Source organism: Crinia signifera, chromosome 2 (assembly GCF_055691185.1).
Source record: "Crinia signifera chromosome 2, ASM5569118v1, whole genome shotgun sequence".
Classification (NCBI taxonomy): domain Eukaryota; kingdom Metazoa; phylum Chordata; class Amphibia; order Anura; family Myobatrachidae; genus Crinia; species Crinia signifera.
Genome location: NC_139218.1, coordinates 64,192,501 through 64,217,113, shown reverse-complemented (window position 1 = coordinate 64,217,113; position 24,613 = coordinate 64,192,501). Strand labels below are relative to the sequence as shown.

At 42.5% G+C, this 24,613-nt stretch overlaps 1 protein-coding gene across 3 annotated transcripts in view; it reads left to right on the top strand.

Annotated features, from left to right (window-relative positions):
- Positions 1-24,272, top strand: part of PITPNM3 (PITPNM family member 3) — a 497,692-nt gene extending 473,420 nt beyond the window's left edge. For 2 of the 3 annotated variants that reach the window (XR_014470310.1, XR_014470311.1), the window contains exons 13-20: positions 1,595-1,711; positions 2,135-2,251; positions 5,663-5,811; positions 7,243-7,392; positions 10,184-10,367; positions 14,616-14,744; positions 16,509-21,588; positions 21,800-24,272. Coding sequence is in view for 1 of the 3 variants with exons in the window: in XM_083172255.1 (XP_083028381.1) it covers positions 1,595-1,711; positions 2,135-2,251; positions 5,663-5,811; positions 7,243-7,392; positions 10,184-10,367; positions 14,616-14,744; positions 16,509-16,817 (1,155 nt within the window). In the remaining 2 variants the exon portion in view is untranslated. Of the gene's footprint in view, positions 1-1,594; positions 1,712-2,134; positions 2,252-5,662; positions 5,812-7,242; positions 7,393-10,183; positions 10,368-14,615; positions 14,745-16,508 lie in introns of all 3 variants that reach the window. The other variant, XM_083172255.1, reaches the window with a different exon arrangement.
- Positions 24,273-24,613: the final 341 nt, after the last annotated feature.

Sequence of the window (24,613 nt, the reverse complement as noted above, 5' to 3'; positions counted from 1 at the left end):
TACTCCCAGTACCAAGGATCGAGGGGAAAATGCATGCTGCGGGAAACCTAGTTTAGCTATAAACTCTTGTATCTTAGCCCAATATTTTTGAACTTCGCCACACTTCCACATTAGATGCCAAAAGTTACCACCCATATGTTTACACTTAGGGCAGGGGGAGGGTTCTTTGCCTGAAAATTTACTTATTCTTTGTGGGGTTAAGTATGTACGCTGAACAATATTATATTGAATTTGCTGAACTCTTAATGAGTTAGTGGAATTTCTAATATTTGCCAGGGCTATTTCCCATTCCCCATGCATCTAAATATTGCCTGCAATGTGAACAATTGTGCGACTGTACGCAACCTGCTCAGCGGCACCACCACAACATTCCCATAACATGCCCATAAGATGGACCTTAAGATGGCCCATCTCTTTAGCCACCTCCCAGTTACTGCTCAAGAATGCCCAACACTTTTCCAAGACATTTGTGATAATGGGGCAGATGTATTAAGCCTTAACAAGAGATAAATGCAAGGGTGATAAGGAGAGATAAACGTCCAGCCAATCAGCTCCTTACTGACTTTTTTCAAACACAGGCTGTAACATGGCAGTTGGCAGGTGATTGGCTGGAAGTTTATCTCTCATTGAGCCAGATTCTCTAAGCTTCAAAAGTGATAAAATGGAGAGTGATAACCAGCCAGCCAATCAGCTCCTGTCTGACATTTTTCAAACACTGTTGACAGCTGATTGGCTGGCTGTTTATCACTCTCCATTTTATCACTTTTGAAGCTTAGAGAATCTGGCCCTTTATCACCCTTGCATTTATCTCTTGTTAAAGCTTAATACATCTGCCCCAGTGTGTGTGTAACGCAAGTACTGTATAGTAGCAGCTATTAGGTACTTTTACTGCATGCGCAGTAGCAAAATATCTCTAACTCCATGAACATCGGCACTGCATGCTACTCTGAATCAGGCCTTGTATGCACAATAGAGTCAACATTAGGGGCCTTATTTTGGTTCATTCTTTCTGACAAAATCCTTCTTAGATGGGCAAAACCATGTGCACTGCAGGTGGGGCAGGTGTTACTTGTGCAGAGAGAATTAGATTTGGGTGGGGTTTTACTTCAATGTGAGATCTATATTGCAGTGTAAAAATAAAGCAGTCATTATTTTCCCTGCACAGAAACAAAATTACTCACCCAAATCTAAATCTCCCTGCACATGTTACATCTGCCCCCCCTGCAGTGCACATGGTTTTGTCCATCTAAGAAGGATTTTGTCAGAAAGAATGAACCAAAATAAGGCCCTAAGTCCAGTATTGACAGAATGTAATGAGGATGTATAAGGGCTGATTTATGATCACTAATGGGCCTATTACACATAGGATAATCTAGTTTCTGTATGTTTTCAGTAACATGCCCATTACTGGCCTGATAATACGCACTACGGTGTGATCATTTTCTGCTTTTCCATATTCCAGCTCCAGTGTGCAGTTATGTGTCTCTGTAAAAGGTTTATTTATTGATCACATTATAACTAGGACTCATTTGGCAGCAGCTCAGACACGCCATGACGCCAGTGCCCTCTTTAATCAGCCCTCGCTGTCTTTCAGCTGATGCGCTATGAGAGCGTGCAGATACAGCAGAAGGAAGGAATTGATACCATGAATATGAGCCCGTCCAGCCGTCAGGAGAAATGGCTTCGAAAGAGGAACCACGTGAAGCTGCGTGTATGTTACACAGTCACAATAACCTATGAATGTTTAATCATATATACCCAATCCTGGCGTATGTGTTTTTTTCCTTTCGTTAAATAGAAAGTCAACTTATAATATGTCATTTAATAAAGTTAATCTCCAACAATGCCCCTTAGGTTCTCTGTTACCAATGCAAGGTCTGTAACTGGAAAGTGTATATAGCATTTACCTCTCTTGAGAATCCTCTGTCCATGGCTGCCCCCCGCTGGCATATTAAGCCAATACCATTAGATTTGAAATTCAAACAAAGCGTGCAGTCTGTACCCCATATCAAGGGTGAATGTGGAGCCTCACAAACAAGGCATAGGTCCTTCTCAGTTATAGTGACAGCATATACATTTGGAAGTAAATCACTCTGCTTCAGTCAGTTGAAAACTTTTCTTTTTCTAATTTCAGAATGTCACAGCCAATCACAGAGTCAATGACGTCATTGCCGTGGAGAAAGGAATGCAGATTTTGGTTGGCCGATTCATGTATGGACCACTGGACATGGTAGCCCTAACTGGAGAAAAGGTCATTACCATTTACTTTTAAGATCTATTTACATTTCTCTTTTAAAATAATCAAAGTTATTCTCTAAACACTATCATTTCTATTGCTAATGAAAACCAACATAACATGTATGGCTGACTTAAAAAAAGGTGCTCTCAAAGCTGGATATTCACATACTAGATCAAGGTGGCCAGGTTCCCAAGAACTGAGACTGAGCAGAGTAACATTTATACAGAAACCAGCGACAGGTTCCACACCAGTACAGATTAACAATGCAAAGTGCAGGCCGCCCTCCCAGCCATAATATGATAGCACATAGTTATAGTTAGCTTTAAACAGTATACATACTTGCCTACTTTTGAAAATTAGTTTCATTGAGATTATAGTTGGTAATAGAATTTTACACAGTGCCCCATTGAGGGTGTGTGTCATGCTCCACCCAAAGGGCGTGTCTAGTTCCATATATGGAGAGATTGTAAATGTGGCACCTAGAAGTGTGGGCGTGTACTGCTACATCTGAGATGAATCTTTTAAAATGAAATATCCTAATGTAGATGAGCCCCAAAGCAGTTAGTAAGAGCTACTATACTTGGTAAAGTGCTGGGAAATGGTGCTGATGATTCAATGTAACTGTATCTGTCTCTCATTCCTTTTTTCCCCAAAAATGTAACAGTGTAATGTGGGCTAGGGGAAATGAGGGAGATTGCTAGACTAATGAGAGAGAGAGGGAGATTGCTGCTAATTCAGGGAGTCTCCTGCAGAATGCAGGAGGGTAGGCAGCTATGCAGTATAATAACTTATATTCTTGTAGCACTCTGTAAGATTGAGAAAAATATAGAATATAAATAATATTAGTGTTCATTCTAGCACCCTGCGTGATGTGGTTGTGCACAAGAAAGGTTGACGCTCGTTAGGTCGACACCGGAAGGTCGACATGCAGAAGGTCGACAGGGACTGAAGGTCGACAGGTGGAAAGTCGACAATGCAGAAGGTCGACACAGGTTTTTTTATTTTTTTTCCCCACTGTAGTTCCAGAACAGGCGGTAGTTCATGCCCTACCATCCACTAGGGCATGGAGGGAGAATAGAATATTGTGCCGAACATAGCGAGGCACCATGTCAGAAGAATGGCGAGAGCAGCAGGCGATGCGGGGGGGGGAAGGGGGGGTGCCGCACAGTTAGACAGTGTCCAGAACTAAACGTCTAGATCTAGATGCCTAAAAAAAAAAAATGTGTCAACCTTCTGCATTGTTGAACTCCCGCCGGTCAACCTAAGGACCCTGTCGACCTTCAGTCCCTGTCGACCTTCTGCCTGTCAACATTCCGGTGTTGACCTAAGGAGTGTCGACCTTTGGTGTACCTAACGATCCATACCCCACCCTGCACCTGTCAAAACCCCTGCAGTTCCTCTTTCCTGACAGCAGGGCCGGCGCCACCACTAGGCAGCTCTAGACATTTGCCTAGGGTGCCGGCACCTGGAGGGCGGCAGTTCGCCCCTCACCCCCAGCATAGCGCTAGTTATTTTCTAGTCACTGCAGAGACCCCGCCGGCCGCCGCCAGCTTTATACACAATGACAGCGCCGCAGGTACCCCCGCGGCAGGGACACCCCTGCCCGCTCCAGCACTGCAGGGACGCCGGCGCCGAAGGTTTTTTTATACCCCCACCCCAACTCGCCTGGGGCACTCCGGTGCCTTGCACCGGCCCTGCCTGACAGCTGTGTTGATGTCTGCTCCGGTGGTTCTAGCACACTCCACTACAGAACATGCTAGATAGAAGAACCAGAGCAGAGAAGCACCATGGCAGAGAGCAACATCCCAGGCAGGGAAGAGGAACTGCAGGGGTTTTGACAGGTGCAGGGAGCTAGAATGAACACTATATATTAATATTTTATTTATTTATTAACAGTTTCTTATATAGCGCATACATATTGCGCATCACTTTACAGAGAATATTTGAACATTCACATAATATGAGCTGAAATATCTCACTATGGAATCCTGTCACCATTCATTGCCCCCTCCGCTTCTTCAATGGATACCCGTTTCCTCTGTTCTGTTGGCATGGCCAGATCTGGGAGGAGTGGCAACATCCCCTCCATAAAATTATGTGTACTGTGGAGAGATGCATTTGTCTTAGCCTGGGCCCCTTGAACAAGCCAGGGCAAATAATACCCTGCCCATTCTTGTCATCCTTATTCCCTATACGCATACTTGCTTACTTTTGAAAACTGGTTTCAGGGAGATTATAGCTGGTAGTAGAATTTTGCACAGTGCCCCATTGAGGGCTCCACCCAAAAGGTGTGTCTAGTTCCATATATGGAGAGATTGTGAAAAGAGATTGTGAACGTGGCCCCTAGAAGCGTGGGTGCGTACTGCTACATCTGAGAGGAATCTTTTAAAATTACTTATCCAAATGTAGATGAGCCCTAATGCAGTTAGTAAGAGCTACTATACTTGGTGAAGTGCTGGGAAATGGCGCTGATGATTCAGTGTAAATGTATCTGTCTCTCATTCCTTTTCCCCCAAAAAATGTAACAGTGTAATGTTGGCTAGGTGAAATAAGGGAGATTGCTAGACTAATGAGGGACATTGCTGCTATTTCAGGGAGTATCCTGCAGAATGCAGGAGGGTAGGCAGCTATGCCTATATGGGTGAATCTTCTGTCTCATTATGATAGTGAAATCTTAATATATCAATTCAGGATTGTGCAAAAGTTCCCTGCAAATACTGAACTGCAAGCAATACAAAAATGCGGATATTTGCACATATGAAAAGTTGCAGACTACAGTATATCTATAAGGCTGAAAGTTGTCATCATTAATATCAGCCATATATGCATTAGCCTTATTGCTGGTGCAATAGTTCTGTTCAAAATCAGACAGCTGTAGCCCAAGATTCTGATCTTACACCAACAAAGTACCCCCTCAGAACACTTAGCATATGTGTGAGCACCGTATCGCCTCCCAGTTACTCATCTTAATGCTAGTGTACAAGTGACTGAGCATATACAATTACCCATAGTTGCACACGCTCAGATATAAAACCTGTGTAGTGCTATAAATTGCGCAATCCATCCACAATACAGAATAGCATGCAAGTATGAGTCCAGGAACCAGTGTTTGTAAAGTGACTAGGTTCATTTAAAAAAGAATAATAAAATGTGACAAAATTATTTTCAGATGTTTTATACAAAATACCTGTAATATCATTGCTCAACCTGTAGGTGGTGTCATATACTGCAACTTCTGTCATGCTTTCTCAGTGGCAAAATATTTGCACGGACAGTAAATAGTAATATAGATTTTAAAACTTTTTTTTAATTTTCTTGACCTTAGCAAATCCAAAATGTATCATCTCTGATTATTCAGGTAGGACCAACCTCTTTTTTTTTTAACTATATGTCTAAAAACCTATAAACTTCTCTCATGTTTAGGTGGACGTTCTGATCATGACTGAACCATCCAGTGGAAGGTGGGTTTACTTTGACACTGAGATTTCCAACAGCAGCGGGCGAGTGTCTTACAGCGTTCCAGAGGATAAGAGGCTGGGTGTAGGCGTCTACCCAATCAAGATGGTTGTAAGGTGAGAGCTTTTACTAATGCAAGGTTGCTGAATCCATATGCTCAATGCATACTAATCCAAAGTGTCTTATGCAGATGTGATTATGATGCTGACCCAAGTGCTATGGAAAGGAACAGCTGGAACTGTTTTGATACATATTGTGGCTGACAAAGCTGAGCACGCAAAATGCTAATGTATTCCGTTATACAGTGCGTGGCAAATGATCTACGGCTGTATGGAATGATATGTCACTGAATATGACATCATTCATACATGAAACCTTTATTGAAAAGAACTCTTATTATGCAAACTTGTGTAACTAATGTCTTATAGCAGACGCAAGCATGTAATTCATGTGTGACAAAGGTTACAGTGTCCTTTATATGCGTTGGGCCAATGCAGGTGTTGAAATTCACATATGTACTAGGCCTATCAATCTACCCTTCATATACATTTCTAGACTGCTTTGCATCAGATAAGTGGTAAGCTTAGGTCATGCCCCCTTTCTATGTGCACCAGGTATCACCTGACCCAGTGACTCCTCTAATGCCCCCCATACACGCTCCGTTTTTGCGGATTCGTTCTGTACTTTTAAAGTACACATCGGATCGGATCGCATCCCTTGTGCATGCATTGTGCATGCACTGCGATCCGATCCGATGTATACCTAGTACAAAAAGTATGTGCAGCACATACTTTTTGTACCGTACTATGTGATGCGCGGGAGCGCGCATCGCATAGTACAGAACGGAGCCGGCAAAAAAACGGAGCGTCTATGGGCTCCTTAAGACTTACGAACATTCATAATGGCTCCAGCAGTTTCTTCCAGGTTATGGGCATTCATGTGGCCGTGACCTCCGCATCATAACCCCAGATGTCCCTCAATCCCCAGCCTAACATGACCTCCCCTATGTACCATACCTCAACCCTCCAAAACGCAGGCTAACTCATATGCCAACATTGGAACAATGTCATAACACTGGATGCCAACATTTTAAAAATGTCAACAGCATAACTGTTGATTTTGTGTGCTGACATTATAATTGTCGACATTGTCAACCTATATGTGTGTTTCAGTCCCTGGAACCCAACTTTGATTAAGATCAATGTTAAGCTGGGTACAGACTGAGCGAGATACTGTCCGGCAGATCAGACTGACATATATCTCACCTTGGTATCACTAATGACAACATCTATGCTGAGAAATGACGGAACAGCGATTGTTCCGTCCTTCATTACCATCGCTTAACCTGTACCCAGGCTCGGGTTCCACTAAACTTTGGAATATCTTTGATTTATTTTATTCTTAAGCCAATACAAGTATACACAAAATAATGTCCTGTAAGCTCAAAGCTTTAGCTTGTATAAATGATTATGATTGTTCTGTTTAATAGCTCATTGGCTGTTGTTGTGAAGAATATAAATTGGTCACGCTACTTTATTTCTCCACAGGGGGGATCAGAGCAGCGCACAGAGCTACCTCACTGTGCTTCCCCGGGGGATGGAGTGTGTCGTTTTCAGCATAGATGGTTCTTTTGCAGCAAGTGTGTCCATCATGGGCAGTGATCCTAAAGTGAGAGCCGGAGCAGTGGATGTGGTCAGGTGAGGTATAAACCAATAACAGTTATGTATGATATGTAGTAGAGACTTTCATCTTATATAATGAAAACGAGAATTGCACTGCTGAACGGATAACAATAAAGTCAATTTTTCCACATTGTGAGCACGCATTTTGGCCCTTATTCTGATCGCTTCGCTCAGACCCGAATTCGGCCAGTGTACCGATGTTGTGCGTATATGCATGTGCAGAACCATTTTGCGCATATCTACACAGGGAATGACTGAACTTGGCGAGAATTACGGTCACCGAGTGCTCGCTCCTGGCCTTCCGAGCATGGGGTGGAGAGGGGCGTTGTGGCCTGATCTGGGTCATTACCATATGCAAAAGACAAATTCTTGTAAAGCAAGAAAAGAAAAGGATGTCGCTTTGTGATGCACCGAGAGAGAGAAAATTTAATAAGTAACCTTTATTTATAATTTTTTAAAAACTTTTGGCAAAAATATAAAAGACACAATAAACACATTAAACATAGACAAGTAAAAAAGGATGAAGATATCCTTGACTCCGTGGGGTCCCACTTCACAAAGTTTTTATAAGTATAAATGTCAACACTTTAATATGTGTTTAGTGCATTCACTGTTTCCAGAATAGGAACTGGTTGATATATATTTTCCCAGTTTTCAAGTACTAAATAGCGGTATCACTTTAAGCACCTATTAGGTTCAGGAGTGCCTGTATACCAATTTTGTCTGTGGTGTGAGGGTAACCAAAGTTTATGGTCTCACCCAGCAGGCTGGTATAATTAAAACATATGCAGATATGAGCGTTTATAATGTAATATGCTCAAAAAAGTATCAGTGCCAGAGACAGCAATAAGCTGTGTGACCACTGCAATACCAGGATGGTGCTTAAGTGAGTGGTAATTTCAGTTCTCTGAGTCCGGTCTGTGAGCCGGGACAGTGGGATTCACAGCGTGTAATTGAGAAGCGCTGCGCCCACTCTCGTCACTCCGGCTGAGAATGACACAGCCGGCTCGCACTGTACTGCACGTGGGGGTCTGAGTCAGTCTGTGGGACTGTCAGCCGGTGTGCTGGGCATCAGAACTGCGGTGCGCACCGCGTCTGCCTGCCGTATGAGTGCTTGGATGCACGCCGCTGTGGATACTGCTAAATGGAGAGAAACAGATCAAAATGCATTCATGGGGGGAGAGGGAAGTGGGAGCACACTGCGGAGTGTACGGTCGGCGTACGCTTCGCCAGTAAGCTTCGTCAGGACCACCTGGCGAAGCGTACGCCGACCGTACACTCCGCAGTGTGCTCCCACTTCCCTCTCCCCCCATGAATGCATTTTGATCTGTTTCTCTCCATTTAGCAGTATCCACAGCGGCGTGCATCCAAGCACTCATACGGCAGGCAGACGCGGTGCGCACCGCAGTTCTGATGCCCAGCACACCGGCTGACAGTCCCACAGACTGACTCAGACCCCCACGTGCAGTACAGTGCGAGCCGGCTGTGTCATTCTCAGCCGGAGTGACGAGAGTGGGCGCAGCGCTTCTCAATTACACGCTGTGAATCCCACTGTCCCGGCTCACAGACCGGACTCAGAGAACTGAAATTACCACTCACTTAAGCACCATCCTGGTATTGCAGTGGCCACACAGCTTATTGCTGTCTCTGGCACTGATACTTTTTTGAGCATATTACATTATAAACGCTCATATCTGCATATGTTTTAATTATACCAGCCTGCTGGGTGAGACCATAAATCTTTGGTTACCCTCACACCACAGACAAAATTGGTATACAGGCACTCCTGAACCTAATAGGTGCTTAAAGTGATACCGCTATTTAGTACTTGAAAACTGGGAAAATATATATCAACCAGTTCCTATTCTGGAAACAGTGAATGCACTAAACACATATTAAAGTGTTGACATTTATACGTATAAAAACATTGTGAAGTGGGACCCCTTCGAGTCAAGGATATCTTCATCCTTTTTTACTTGTCTATGTTTAATGTGTTTATTGTGTCTTTTATATTTTTGCCAAAAGTTTAAAAAAAATTATAAATAAAGGTTACTTATTAAATTTTCTCTCTCTCGGTGCATCACAAAGTGACATCCTTTTCTTTTCTTGCTTTACAAGAATTTGTCTTTTGCTTCAAACTTATGTCCCGTGATAGCACACCCTCAGCATAAATATTTACTTATATAACACTATCATTTGAGGGGTCACCTAACACTAACTCTACGTATACTCTTCCTGTGCGATTAACCCTGTCCTCCCTTTGTTATTCATTACCATAAGCGCATGCCCTTCGTTTCATTTGCATTACCATGAAAATGTAGGGCGTGCGTATGGAAATGCAGTTGTGACGTGCATGTGGGGGCGGACAGCTGACTTAACCAGATGTCAGCTGCCCGCCCATATCCATGCTTTTCTTTGCTCAAATGTACGAGTGGTCCAGACCACTCATGCACGGGCAAGCGCTTTCCACATCATTCGATGGTCGTTGAAACATCCAATGGTTTACATAAAACATCTGTTCACATGGGGACTGGCCGAATTCAGCGGGTGAATGGGCGGCAGCGGTGATCCTTTCACTAGGTGCGGGTTGGTACATTTGCTTCGGCCCGTTCACGGGTCCGAGCGAACCGATCAGAATAAGGGCCTTTGTATAGCTCCTCTTACATTACATGCTGTCTCAAAGTACAACTAACTACCACATTATTGGCGCATTTTGGTGTTATAAGCTTTACATTATAGCTCAATGATTAAAGATAGAGAAGCACCACACCACCTTATTCTCAGACATGTATTCATTCTCTTTCAGGCACTGGCAAGATCTCGGATACCTTATTCTTTACATCACCGGTCGACCAGACATGCAGAAACAGAGGGTGGTCTCCTGGCTATCCCAGCACAATTTCCCCCAAGGGATGATCTTTTTCTCTGATGGTCTTGTACATGACCCACTGCGCCAGAAGACTATATTCCTCCGCAACCTCATGCAAGAGGTGAGACTCACTAACAGAGCATATGGTTCCAATTTCATGCATCAACCAATATTACAGTGTGTTAAAAGTTACAATTGGGGAAATGAGTTCAGCTTCATGCTTAAAAGAAATAGTACACAGAACAGGTTTTATTTAATGCTTTCTGAGCTGTGCGTTTCTTCTGATGTAGTTCAGTTAGGAGATTTCATGAAACGGAAACAGACGTCTCCTGGAATATATTTGGAGAGAAGGGAAAAGAACACTATGCTGGTTGAGTTGATATGAAGTCAGGGCCGGCGCCACCACTAGGCAAGGTTAGGCATTTGCCTAGGGCGCCGGACACTGGAGGGCGGTAGTGAGCTGCAGGAGGAAGAAGAAGCAGCAGCAGCAGCAGGAAGCTACGCTACCGCAGTGGAGAGGAACTTTGAAATAGAAGCTGCAGCCAGCGTAGCAGCTATTAGGTGAGTCTCATCCTCCCCCGTCTGAGTCCGCCCGCCCACCCATGTACCTTGGTCCTTGCTGCCGCCTGCCGCTGACAGTGTCAGTCCCACTCCACTCCTCATCCCTGGCTGCCGCCCGTCGCCCAGTCATCAGCTCCAGCAGCAGGCGGCAAACGTCGGAGGCGGGCGGCGGCCGCCCCAGCCCCCGCCGGCAAGTGTCAGCCTCAATTCGAGCCTGGACACACAATGTTTGGCTTCCCTAGTTGTAGATCTCTGGAGGGTGGCGGAGCCGCCGCCCGCCCCCCTCCCCCACCCGCCCAGCTAAGCTGTAACAGTCAGTGCTGGCTGCCTGTAATGAATTAATAATAAATTAAATAATCACTGTCTGTCTGTAGACAGTAGGCAGCTGCTGGTGTGGGGGACTAGCTGGGCAGTGGGTACACAGCTAGTCCTCAGGTGGGTGCATGATTATACTGTACTGGGCAGTTTGCACACAGCTAGTCCCCCAGGTGGGTGCATGATTATACTGTATAATCATGCACCCACCTGGGGGACTAGCTGTGTGCCCACTGCCCAGTACAGTATAATCATGCACCTACCTGGGGGACTAGCTGTGTACCCACTGCCCAGTATAGTATAATCATGCACCCACCCTGCACATAGAAATGAATGGACAGCCAGTGATTGGCTGAGAGCTCTCTGACTGAGAGCTCTCAGCCAATCACTGATTGTCCATACATTTCTATGTGCGCCCGCTGCTACCCGGCTTCCCCTACGCCAGTGGCGTAACTCCCAATGCGGCAGACCCCACGGTGGCTTGGAGGAGCCAGCACCGCGGGATATGCAGGGAGCGAATTATATCATCCTCTCTGTTATTATTACACCCCTTTAGGCTAATTATATCAACCTTTCTGTTATGCGATCCCAGTTTGCTCAGTGGCAGGGGAAGTGTTGTGGTGTAAGTTTTTTTTTTTTTGGGGGGGGGGGGGGGGGGGGGGGGGGGGCGGTATCCTTTAGGTTTGCCTAGGGCGCCTAGGTGCCTTGCACCGGCCCTGTATGAAGTTAAAAGTAGTATAAGAAAGACATAGACTAATTGCAATCACAAATGACTAATAACCCAAGGGGTACAAGGTCAACATTTATCATGTTGGAAATTAATAATGGCAATATAAGAATGGAAACATGCCTAGCATGTCGACACTGCCAAACTGTCAACATGATAGAATGTTGACAAGCCATCTCTGGTGGTCTATGAGTGACTTGCCTGTTCTAGATGGCAGCAACATCTCCAGCAGTGGCTTTTGGTCTCCTGACATCAATCCCATTAATGATAGCAAACATGTCCATTGCTCTGCTTTGCTGCTCTATACTTCAAACACGCGTGCATGTGTCAGAAAATAATTCAGCATGAACCAACAATGAAAGATGTCTGCTAATGTAGTTGAGGACACCAGTATAAACCTTTGAAACAATACTGTATGAAGAAGTGGCCTTGGTCTTCAAGCTTGAAACATGTAGGTCTTAAAATCTTTTTAGCAGAAATGGTCAGATATTTATTAAAGTAAACTAATTGTTAAATCCAAACAGCTTACATGGAGTTCCAAAGTCCAAAAGCTTTATTTACACAAAGAAATACAGAGAACCGCCAATACCGCCAACACAAGGCTTCAATTCTGAACATACTGAGTTACAAGAGTCGGTGTGGTACAATTTATAGGTGAACATTCAAATTTGTTTCCTAGCACGGCCACACCGATTTCCATCGGGGTGGTCGTGTCGGAAAAATCGCAACGGTCGCATCGCATGCGATTTGGTCGCATGCGATGCGACCGACCCGATTTTTTTATTGAATCAAATGTGAATAGGGTCCCTGGGACCCGATTTTACATTGGATTCAATGTAAAATTTTCTCTAGACCCCCAATTTCACAACGTAAACCCCACCCCACGATTGACGCCAATCCGAAGCGTGACGAGCGCAGTGCGTCCTCCGACCTTTTCATTCCCCTACTATCCACGTCGGCGTGGAGTTGAGAATATAAAGTGTGGCGAGCCCGAAGCATGGCGAGCCCCGCGAGGGGACGCGTATAACTTCACAGGTATACGCGTCCGCTCGCCACGCTTCGGGCTCGGTGGCTCGCCACACTTTATATTCTCAACTCCACGCCGACGTGGATAGTAGGGGAATGAAAAGGTCGGAGGACGCGCACCGCCGCCCCTCGCCACGCTTCGGGTTCACGTTAATTGTGGGGTGACGACGGGGACATATATAATGTGAAATGGGTCATATTGGCCCATTTCACATTTTTTACTATGTGAGATGGACTTAATCAAGTCCATCTCATCTTGTGCCATTATAATGGCACAAGACCGACGCGATGCTCCCGATTTCAATGTTAAAAAATATTTTAACATTGAAGCCTATGGCAAAATCGCGGGCATCGCGTTGGTCGTGTCGGGGCCAATGTTAATGGTCGCGACCGACACGATGCCCGCGATTTTCCCTTTGCCGGCAAAATGGACCTGATTTCAAAGGAAATCGGGTCCATCGCGGGCATCGTGTACCTTAACTTAAAGGTACACGATGGCCGCGATTGTGGCCGTTCTAGGAAACAAGTACCAAATATTCTTCCACATTTGAGAAATATGTATCTTTCTCCTTTGTCTGGGTGGCTGGATCTTCATAAAACATGAGGGTCCCACCCACATTTCCCTTACTGGATTTCCTGGGCCTTCCAGTATCAAACTGTAGATAAGCGGAGGAATGCATCTGAGGAGTAGAGACATTAGATGGCTATGTTCCTAATAAATTTATATACAAAGATTACATTTATATTTGTCGTAGATTTGTCGTATTTACACAAAACAATACATATCATCCATGCTGCTGAAGTCTACACATCAATATACAGTTAAGCAAATAGGTACTTATGTATTATGTGGGCGGCCGATTTTTTCATTGCATGCCACTACTTAAGGCATGCGATGTGATTTTTCATTGTAAAGACCCGATTTTTATTTGTATAGTCAACCATGGGTGATTTCATACCCCCACTATCCAACTACGCATGGAGTTGATTTTATATAGTGCGGCGAGCGCAGTGAGCCACCGAGCCCAAAGCGTGGCGAGCGTAGCGAGCCCTGTGAGGGGACGTGGATTACTTTACATGTATTCTGCGTCCGCTCGCCACGCTTCAGGCTCGGTGGCTCGCTGCGCTCGTCACACTATATGAAATCCACTTTATGCGTAGTTGGATAGTGGGGGTATAAAATCACCCATGGGTGACTATACAATAAAAAATCGGGTCTTTACAATAAAAAATCGCATTGCATGCATTGTATGCCACTATATTGCATGCGATGCGATGCAAAAATCGGGCGCCCAGAAGTACCAGCAAATATATTAGAAAAGAGAAATGACACATATACTGAAAATTTTATAATTTACTAGTTAAATGACTGTCAAAATGATGGCTTAGTCTCTATCTGTTCCTACCTTCAATCTCTGGCTTTGCAGCTCCCTCTCTCCATATCCAGCAAGTTTGAAACAGATAATTTTGCTTTCACTTTCTGTTAAGGACTAATTTGGTCTGTCGAGTGGCCTCTAATGGTCACTGGCGGTACTTCACCTCAGAGGTGAAGAGTATTTAGCCTTTTATATATAGACATACATTTGACCTAGACAAAGTTATATTCTGTAGCTATGCACAGATGGTTTGAGTAGTTCTATAAAATATATTAAGCAACTGTATACAAAACAACTTTTATCATATACCGTATGTAGTAGTATCTAAAATCATAGAATTTTATATACTTGTTTATTTATCCAGTGCCACATTAAAATCAGCGCTGCCTATGGCTCAATGAAAGATATTTCTGTATACAACGTACTTGGATTGTCATCATCTCAAATCTATATAGTTGGACGCCCAGCTAAGAAGTATCAGAATCAATGTCAGGTGAGTCTGATATATGTGAATACCTAATCTAAGTTGAAGAGTGTGGGTGTGTCTGTCACATTGCGGAGACACTGTGGCCAGTGCTATTTTTCAGCAGACTCCAGCAGGAACTGAGGCACTTATTCTAGTTCACTCTTTCTGACAAAATCCTTCTTAGATGGACAAAACCATGTGCACTGCAGGGGGGCAGATTTAAAATGTGCAGAGAGAATTAGATTTGGGTGAGTCATTTTGTTTCTGTTCAGGGTAAATACTGGCTGCTTTATTTTTACACTGCAATATAGATCTCACTTTGAAGTAAAACCCCACCCAAATCTAATTCTCTCTGCACAAGTACCATCTGCCTCACCTGCAGTGCACATTGTTTTGTCCATCTAAGAAGGATTTTGTCACAAAGAGTGAACTAGAATAAGGGCCTCAGTTCATGCTGGAGCCTGCTGAAAAATAGCACTGACTGTGGCACTCAGAGCCGCCAAGTTCGGCAACAATGTACTTTTGGACCCGGTGGTGTGCATATCAAAGCCATTTCTGGGAAATTTCACTTAGAAATTTTAAAAATACCAAGGTTCAATTTGCCTTGATTGATGATCTGGAAAAAAGATAGATGATCTGGGAAACAGGTGAATTCGTAACAACACCACACTTGATTTCATTGCTGTCATTGGCCATTATTCTGGTTCGCTCACAAAGGCAAATTCCTTCTCAAATGGACAAAACAATGTGCACTGCAGGTGGGGCAGATGTAACTTGTGCAGAGAGAATTAATTTGAAAAATTAACCCCATACACATTAATTTCACTTACAGTAACAGTCTTCTTCCAACACCAAAGTGGCCTCTTATGGCATTATGCTTACTTTAAATGCATAAGATTTCAATTTATAGCATATACTGTTCTAAAGTATCGTATACGGTATAAGGTTCTCCTACAGAGAAACATAACCTATGGTTCTCAATATCAAATCAGATCTGGTTGTGTTGCTACCAGACTTATGCAAACATAATGCAATACATAGGACAGGGGATGTCCCTATTTTTCTTATTGGTAAGTATGGAATAATGGTAATACATAGCCACTTAGGTACATGGCTGAGGACCAATTGAGGACTTGTTCTATCAGTGAGCAGTGGACTTTTTGATGAGGAATGGTTACATGCATTAGCTGCTTCCTAGCATAGCTTGCGACATCACTGAACCATCACTTTTTATTCCAATGTTTTTTTGTCAGAAAATGCAGAAAATGTTAACACTGGTTTTAGTGTTCAGTCTTTCACCCTGCACCAGTCACAACCTATGCAGTTCCGCTTTCCTGCCTGGGGTGTTGCTCTTTGCGCTGGTGCTTCTAGCACACTCTGGTCTGTATGTCAGTGCTGACATACAGACCAGATTGCACTAGATGTACCCAAGTAACACTCCAGGCAGGAAAGTGGAACTGCAAAAGTTGTGAAAGGTGCAAGAATGAACACTAGATATGTTAAGAAGCACTGCTATAGGTTGATTACTGTACGTACTATATTGTTGTTATTATTATATTATATAAGGCACCACAAAGGTTTGGTGATACCCCACAAGGGAATGAAACTATCAAGTACTAATACAGACAGCATATAAATTCAGTTACATAATTAATTTGCCATTTTCCTATTTTAATTTCAGTATTTAATTTCAGAATGACACTAAATGGTAGGACTTTATCTACAGTATGTATGCAAAATGTGCGGTATGTTCCAATGAGTCTGACATCCCACCTGTATGCTTTGTCTTAGTTTGTGAGTGACGGTTATGCTGCTCATCTGGCCTCCTTGGAAATCAGTCACAACTCCCGCCCTAAGAAGAACAATTCCAGAATGATCCTGAGGAAGGGAAGCTTTGGTTTGCACACACAGCCGGAATTCCTGAGGAAAAGAAATCACCTTCGGAGGACTATGTCTGTGCAGCAGCCTGAACCCCCCTCTAGCAATCCCAAACCTGAGAGAGCACAGAGTCAGCCAGAGTCTGACAAGGACCATGATCGCCATTTAAATCCACTCTCTTGGGTCAGGAGTGCAGGCTTCAAATTTGAGCCCTCACCTTAGCCAGGACAATCTGAGTTAAGCTTGGGTTATAATGCACATTGCAGGAAGGCCTTGGAGAAGTACAGAGAGGCTGTGCAGCACGAAACAGCAATATGGCGGATCTGTGGTGGCTTCCTAGAAGATCCGTCCCTCAATCTTACCACTTGAGAGTAGACAAGGCTACACGAGTATTTCAGTGTGTTTGCTGGGACACAGATGCATTGTGGATGTGGCACACTTATAAATACCATCAACACAGTAGAACTTATTACCCAATTATTTCCATCAAGACAAACACTGCACAGGTTACAGTTTAGTCCAATTCTAGAAGACACAATGACAACACGACTTGCGTTGTAGGACACTGCTGTACAGTATAACTTGTCCCTTATAGGTTTCGCACTAAATTCCCATATAAATCTTGTTTATACAGGGGTAACCGATATTCAATATAGCTAAACACTGGCTCACTAGCATTAGGGTATACACAACCCTCACTTCTATGTAGGCAGCACACGCACTGATATTTATATGTATTAGAAATGAGAACATATAGATGTAATGTAAATACTAGCGGAGGGTGAGAGAAATGGATGCTGGGAAATCTCACCTTGACATAAAAATACATAACCAGAGATGGGCACTAGCTTTTCATCTGCAACAGGAAAAACCACAAAGTCAGTGGAATGATTTATATATATTTCTATGTTGTTCCCGATGTTATCTATCAGGGCCTGTAATGTTTTATAAAGGTCATATAGCTGGTGAGTATGGTGATATTCAGGGCCAGAGAAATGGCGTTACTTACTGCTGATGAGACAGTGCAGCTTCCAACGTGCAGCCAGCTCCGGATATAAATAAAGTGGAAAGGTGACTTCTCTCTAGAGTTACTGGATGCTGGTTAATCTCTGCCTATTATTATTAGTACAGATGATCGCACTACAACACGACCTTGTTATTGGTAACTATTTTTGCAGGTTGTCATTTTAGCCTGTTTAAAATGTTACTCGAGAAATCCGGGGAACTCCAGCTAATAGTCTATATAATATAGATATAGAACATTGTAAAAAAAGAAGTTTAATGCTGTGTACAGTGTATATATGTTCTGCAATATACAGAGTACAATAATGAAAATAATCCTTATGTTGGCTATGTATAAAAAAAACTGTTATACAATATATAAGAAAAACAAATACACATATGTTTACACTAAAAAAGGAAACATTCCATTTGATAGAACACAGTCAGTAATCATTTAGGACCATTAGGATACAGCATAGTATGTTTATGGCCCTCCAGCTGTTGTGAAACTAAAAGTCCCATCATGCTTTGCCACAGTTTTGCTATTAGGGAATGCGAAAACTATGGCAAGGCATGCTGGGATGTTTAGATTTACAACAGCTGGAGGGCCAGTTTGGCCATGATTGCCTTAAGGTGTGTACACAAGGGGGAGATATATTGCTCAGTGTCTCCTTTTCATCAGCAACCAGAGGTGGTCGCTGATGAAAGGAAACCTCTGCCGGCGGTGCCGCAGAGGTAATCAGCTGATCGCAGGAGCAAGCTCCTGCGACCAGCGATTAGAACAGGGCTGAAAACGGGAGCGTGTACCCGGCGATTTATCGCCAGGCACACTCCCATGACTGGCAATATGGTCGCCAGCGACCATATTCCCAGCGATATCAGCCCCTATCGCAGCCGTGTGTACACGGCTTTAGTCTGATCTGACCGGTTTAGGCCAAAACCAGTGTTGAGCAGCTTGGAAAATGGTTGTTAAAATAGGAAACTCTGGGTGGTTTGGGAGGGGCATATTTTTGTTGGATTTGGTGTTTGTCATATCTAGCTAGCCTTGAAGCACTTATTGTTTTAGTTTTTTGTTGTCTTAAAAATAGTTACAGAGAGGTGGAAGAGAGGCAGTTAGTGGTGCTATAGTAAACTTCAGCCGACTAGAGTATTAACATTTCAACAGCAGCACATAGTATTTCAGCATCATCCACATGTTTTCAAGAAGAGCATTCAACATATTAGGCACAGCATAGTGTGTGAGGTTTCTGTCAGTCTGATGCATGCTTACATCTTATCTATTCGGGAATATTTTGGGGAACACTGCAGTAATATTTGGATCTCCACATTATGACATCTCGGCTCCAATAAGATATTTTCACACAAGCTGTAATAGATTAATTCACAGATTACACTTCTGCTGCGACTATGGTCCTGATTAAGAGATGTACACCAATGCTGCCAATGTATTACATATGTAAATGCAACAGCGCTCTTGATTTGTACTGGAAAACACTTTGGGCTTTTTCGAAGCTTCCACGTGTTCGGCAGTTGGATTTAAAGGCCAATAATATTTAATACAGAATATGTCCCTTTAAATCCAGGGGATGAAACCACCATAGATGAGGCAGCTTTGACAAGTAAATGTTCCAAATGGCAAAAAAATGTCTTAAGGTTCATACACACTGTACAATTTTGACCAACTTTTTTGACCAATTTCGTTCATTTCGGCCATTCTGAACAAAATTGGTAAAAATATATTTCAGTGCGTTTGCGACGAACGACAAATGATGATGCGCATACCCGCCAGTTGTTCATCAACTGTACATGCAGCTCAATTTGGATATCTTTCAAAAAGGGCCTATAAACTGAAGCTAGATCTTTCGGGTAAGATTTAATGGGATGAGAGATTCAGAAAGTGAGAGATTTGGTGAGAAATCTCCAGTTTTTTTTAAGCGGCAATCAATTACACTGCAAAACCAGTGTGATTTTGCAGTGTAAATGATTGCCGCTTTAAAAAAACTGAAGATTTCTCACCAAATCTTTCACTTTCTGAATCTCTCATCCCATTAAATCTCACCTTTGGTCTTTTGTCAATATCTTTCGTCCAAGACACTAAGGGGAATGTCTGTCAACAAAATTGTACAGTGTGTATGCACCTTTAGCCTCTGCTGAGTTTGGTTTGAATTTGAGCAAACTGAAACGTTATAGTTACTAATAAAATGGTTGGGTATGAAATGATGGTAGTCTGGATCCCAATGGTCAGAATCCCAGCAGCAGCATCATGGTGGTTACAATGCTGACAGATCCCGGTGAGTATTCTAAACCTTACCCACCCACCTTTTGCCTAAAGCTGCCCATACAGGTGCCGATTCGGCCGTGCGTTTTGAGCTTAAATAGCATTGCATCGCATCACATGCGTTGTGCATGCAATGCGATGCAATAAAAAGCAAGTACAAAAAGTATGTGCAGCACATACTTTTTGTACTGTGCGATAGAGATGCCGCGGGAGCGCAAATCTCAAAGCACACACCGTGGTGCCGGAATCGGCACATCTATGGGCACGTTTACCCTGAAACAAACTTTGATAGTCACCATCCGAATCCTGACTGTATCCATAATAATTTATTTTGACTAAGGGCATTATGTTTATAATAGATCGCTATGTAAAGCAAGAGCATTAAATTGTGTTACTTTTGCCTTGCTAAATATTATATCCTATACGGTGTCATTTATTTAAGGGCAATGGATATTGGCAGGTTTCAGCTCCATACACTGTACACAAGTCATGATTTAAAGTTGGAAAAAAGCCAGCTATGCCAAAACAATACTAATTGCATTCATATTTTGAGTTGTTCTTGAATAGGCAAATCAGGAGCGTTCCATAGGACATTACTCTTGCATCCTTTCTGCCGGATCTCTCTACATTATATAGGTATGGTGCAAATCTGCAAGTTGATGAAGATGATGGCTGCAGTTTTGCGCCACATGCAAAATAAGTGTACAGGCGCATTTATGCGTCTATGTCAAAGCTACATCATTTTTGTTCAACTGAAAATCAGGCCCAAAATGTTTAAAATCACGAATCACATTAGCAGCACAGTAATTATGGTAGGCTAGCTATAAGTCCACACACTTTTCCTGTTTCGTAGGTGAAACAATCGATTTTCATTCATTAATCACTAAACCTCCTAGTGCCTCTTGTATGATATGAGAAACAGCATGGTAGCAATTATCCAGACAAAGAAAAAGGGTAACAATACCTACTGGCATTAGTTCAGTGCACCAAATTGACCTTCACGGAAGGTCATTGTTGTTTAAAGGGACCAGGAAACCTTTTTGTAATATTGGGACTTTGGATCGATGCCTACGCAGGGCACACAATCGATCCTCCTTGACAGAAGTGGTATATATGTGTATATATTTACAGGTTTCGTAAACACTTCTGTGATGCTTTTCGTTGAGACTATATCAGCAGTTGGTACTCTGTACGCTTTCTATTTGATATTTGTTGAGTTGGCTTGTTAGGTTTGTTATCTATATAAAATGTGTAGTTGTTACACGTCAAATATAGAGCATGGCTGTTGCCACACACTTGAATTCTATACCTTTAATCTGCAATAATACATTATGTGTGCTGGGTTACCATCAGGGGAAAAGTTTTAAATCTACATAGAGTTAGATGCAAAACTATTCATAAGATGATTTATAAGGCGCCGCGAGGGTTCTGTAGTGACATAGTACATTACGCGGGTGATCAACTTTTCAGATTAAAATAAAGACCACAAAACTGAGCACTTCCCGTCCTAAATTAATGAAGACTGTCAATCAAGTGATGTCTGCGACAGTGCTGCTTCTGACAAGGCAGGATATGTACTGTACCAGTCCTGCTCAATGTATCGTACAACGGTATATTGTGCCAGTCTTCTATTTGTGCCCGGACATGAATCACACCCCCCCCCCCCCTAATCTGCATTTCTACAATGACTTCTACTGTATATCTAGATAACAGGTTGGTACTTATGTATTATCTGGGCTCCCATGTTAAATGCACCCCATTTTTTCATACCCCTACTATCCAACTACGCATGGAGTTGATTTTATATAGTGTGGCGAGCGCAGCGAGCCACCGTGCCCGAAGCGTGGCGAGTGCAGCGAGCCCCGCGAGGGGATGCGGTCTCATAAGAAAAACGGGAGCCCAGATATTACATAAGTACCAACAGGTTTACTTTCTCTTAATTGCTCATTGGTAAAGCTACAAGTTCTGTTTGGCTACATTAGGAAAGTGTGTATTATTACAGAATCTTCATTACTTTATCACGTGTTTGTTTACTATAAGCTTGGCCATCAGTCCTGGCCTCAACAGGTTGTTAGTGAAAACACTGCTATACATACAGTATATTCAGCATTACCTAGGATGCTATTAGAACATGGCAGATTGAGCCTTATAAACATTTGGTTGTCTCTAGGTGCATAAAGTTCATTTAGAACAACAATACTGCCATCTAGTGGATAACAGCACTTCAGCATATAGCTAGCAATCAGTGTATAGACATCGTAGTACTTTAACAGTGTACATTGTAGTTAGACAGAAATACCGATCAAGGTTTTATCTTTTGTGTGTGTGTGTATAATATAATATATATATATATATATATATATATATATACACACACATCTTTATTACAGCAGCAGTGCACAACTTTAACCCCTCAAGTATTCATCATGTTTTGAGGATTTTGGTTTGTGGAGGAAGCAGGTGGAATTATACTGACTCTGCAAAATAGATTTGCTCACCTGCACTTGATTAAAGATATCCAGAAACCATGACCTGTTAGTTTTTTTTTTTTTTGAGGACTGGAGTGGAGAACTTCTGTAGTGAAAACACATAACCATAAACCAGATTTTGCTAAAGAATATATGTTTGAAAATGTTCAAGGAGTGGAGAAGTTGCAAGGATGGACCACTGCTTAGCATGTTCAGATTGCAGTACATGTATAATACTGATCTACCTATTAATCAACATGTATGTAGTACACTTACTGAGTTTTTCTGACTGGCTACTATGGAATCAAGGCAGGAGGGGTGGAGGGAGGCGTGATTTGCGTCAGACAACTATCCCAAATTCAGGAATATATTTAGTGAGAGTTTCACCTGATGGTAACTCAGCGTCCTAACAAGACCTTCATATTAAGCAGGATCTTTGAATGTTTTTTATATTCTGTATGTGAACGAATAATCTGCGGTACTATTCCCCCTCCCCTCGGCATCTCATAGGCAAAGTGGTCTTAATAAGACAGCTACTTCAATTTACAGTGTTGATGATATGTTCGCCTAAGTGTTTGGTATTGGAAACATATATCGTAACGCTTGACCAAAGTATTCTTGTTTTACTGTGTGGCATGTTTTCAATATTTCAAGGTTAATAGGCATCGAGATTTATATGTAACTATTCTTTGTTCTGATGATGGGTCTCATGAGTCTGGTACGTGGAATAAGATTTGCAATGATTACAGAGCACATAAAACGCTAACATCAGTGGACAGCAATGAAATGATAGAGACCGTAAGAGAAAAAGGTTTTCTTTAATTGTATTTGGTCTAAGTGGGTATTTGTACAAAAAGGAATTTATTTCTCAATGACTGAAGTCCTTGCATTTGCCCTAACAGGCTGCAATATAATTTAGTTTTTGGTTTAGATTTATTAGACCTTGGTTAAACATATTTGATAGCTATAAGCTGGTTGCTTGTGGCAACTTCTCCACTTGTCATCTTTAGGTTTTAGGTTGATGAACTACACATCCCAGCATGCCTTGCATCAGTTTCAGCATGGCCACATAGCAAAACTAATGCAAAGCATCCTGGGATGTGTAGTTCATCAACATCTGGAGGGCCGGTGTTGCCCAGCCCTGATGTAAAGAGAAGTGGATGTGTTGCCCCTGGCAACCAGAGTCCAGATGTTAACAGACTGTACTAGATAAAAGGACAGCAGGAAACGGATTGGGTACTTTGTGCACTACTAAAGCTTATTCCTGTGACCTGCTTTAGTTTATGGCAGGGATGGGGAACCTTCCGCCCTTCAGCTGTTGTTGAACTACACATCCCAGCATACCCTGCTAAAACGGTTGCAGAACATGCTGGGTGTGTGTACTTTAACAACAGCTGGAGGGCCATAGGTTCACCATACCTGGTTTATGGGGATGAGTGAGAAGGAAGCTGCCTCATACATTGGCAGGTAGGGTCATACTTTTAATATAAGGTTAATTTAACCTCATAAGAAAATATAAGAAACATTGGTCTTTTTCTATGTTCGGTTCTTTACCTGGTGTCTATAGGATGATGAAAACAGAAAGGGTTAAATTATCTGAATGCAAATCATATTCCTGTACAGACTCATGATGGTGCCGCCACTTTTTTATATATTTGTGACAAATAAGATGTTCACTTGGTGTGTGATTTCCAGTGGGGACAAAAAAAAACAGAGACCGATATCTGGCTCTAGAGTTTTAACGTGTGGTGAGAAAAAAAAAAAAAATATTTCTGGTGACAAATGGTTTATATTCTTATGAATGCCTTGTAAAATATGGATCAACATGTAAAATTTAGTATGTATTTCTAAGACAATGTACACTTTTTACAGGCAGTACACTTTTTGATGTCCGTTTGTTTTTAAACAAATAAAATAAATTGCACCAAATGTTTTTGTTTTTTTTTCAATATATTTTCCTATTCAGCAAAAATACTCCTAAATAAATTTAACGAGGTTACACTGCTCGGACATTTTCAGAGAGCGATTCAAATTTCCTCGTATTCTAAGGCAGCCATTATTTTACCTTCCCTCATTAGCCTGGAATTTACCACACTCTGCTATTTCAATCCAAGTTTTAAGGATACCTATGTTTGAGCATACCCTCCAACATGACCCATTCCATTAGGTACAAAATGCTCTGTTCCTGGACTTACCTGCCAGTGGCAGTTACAGAGGTGGGGCTCCAGCACAGTCCAATATTCAAAGAGGGGGGGGGGTCACATCAACTG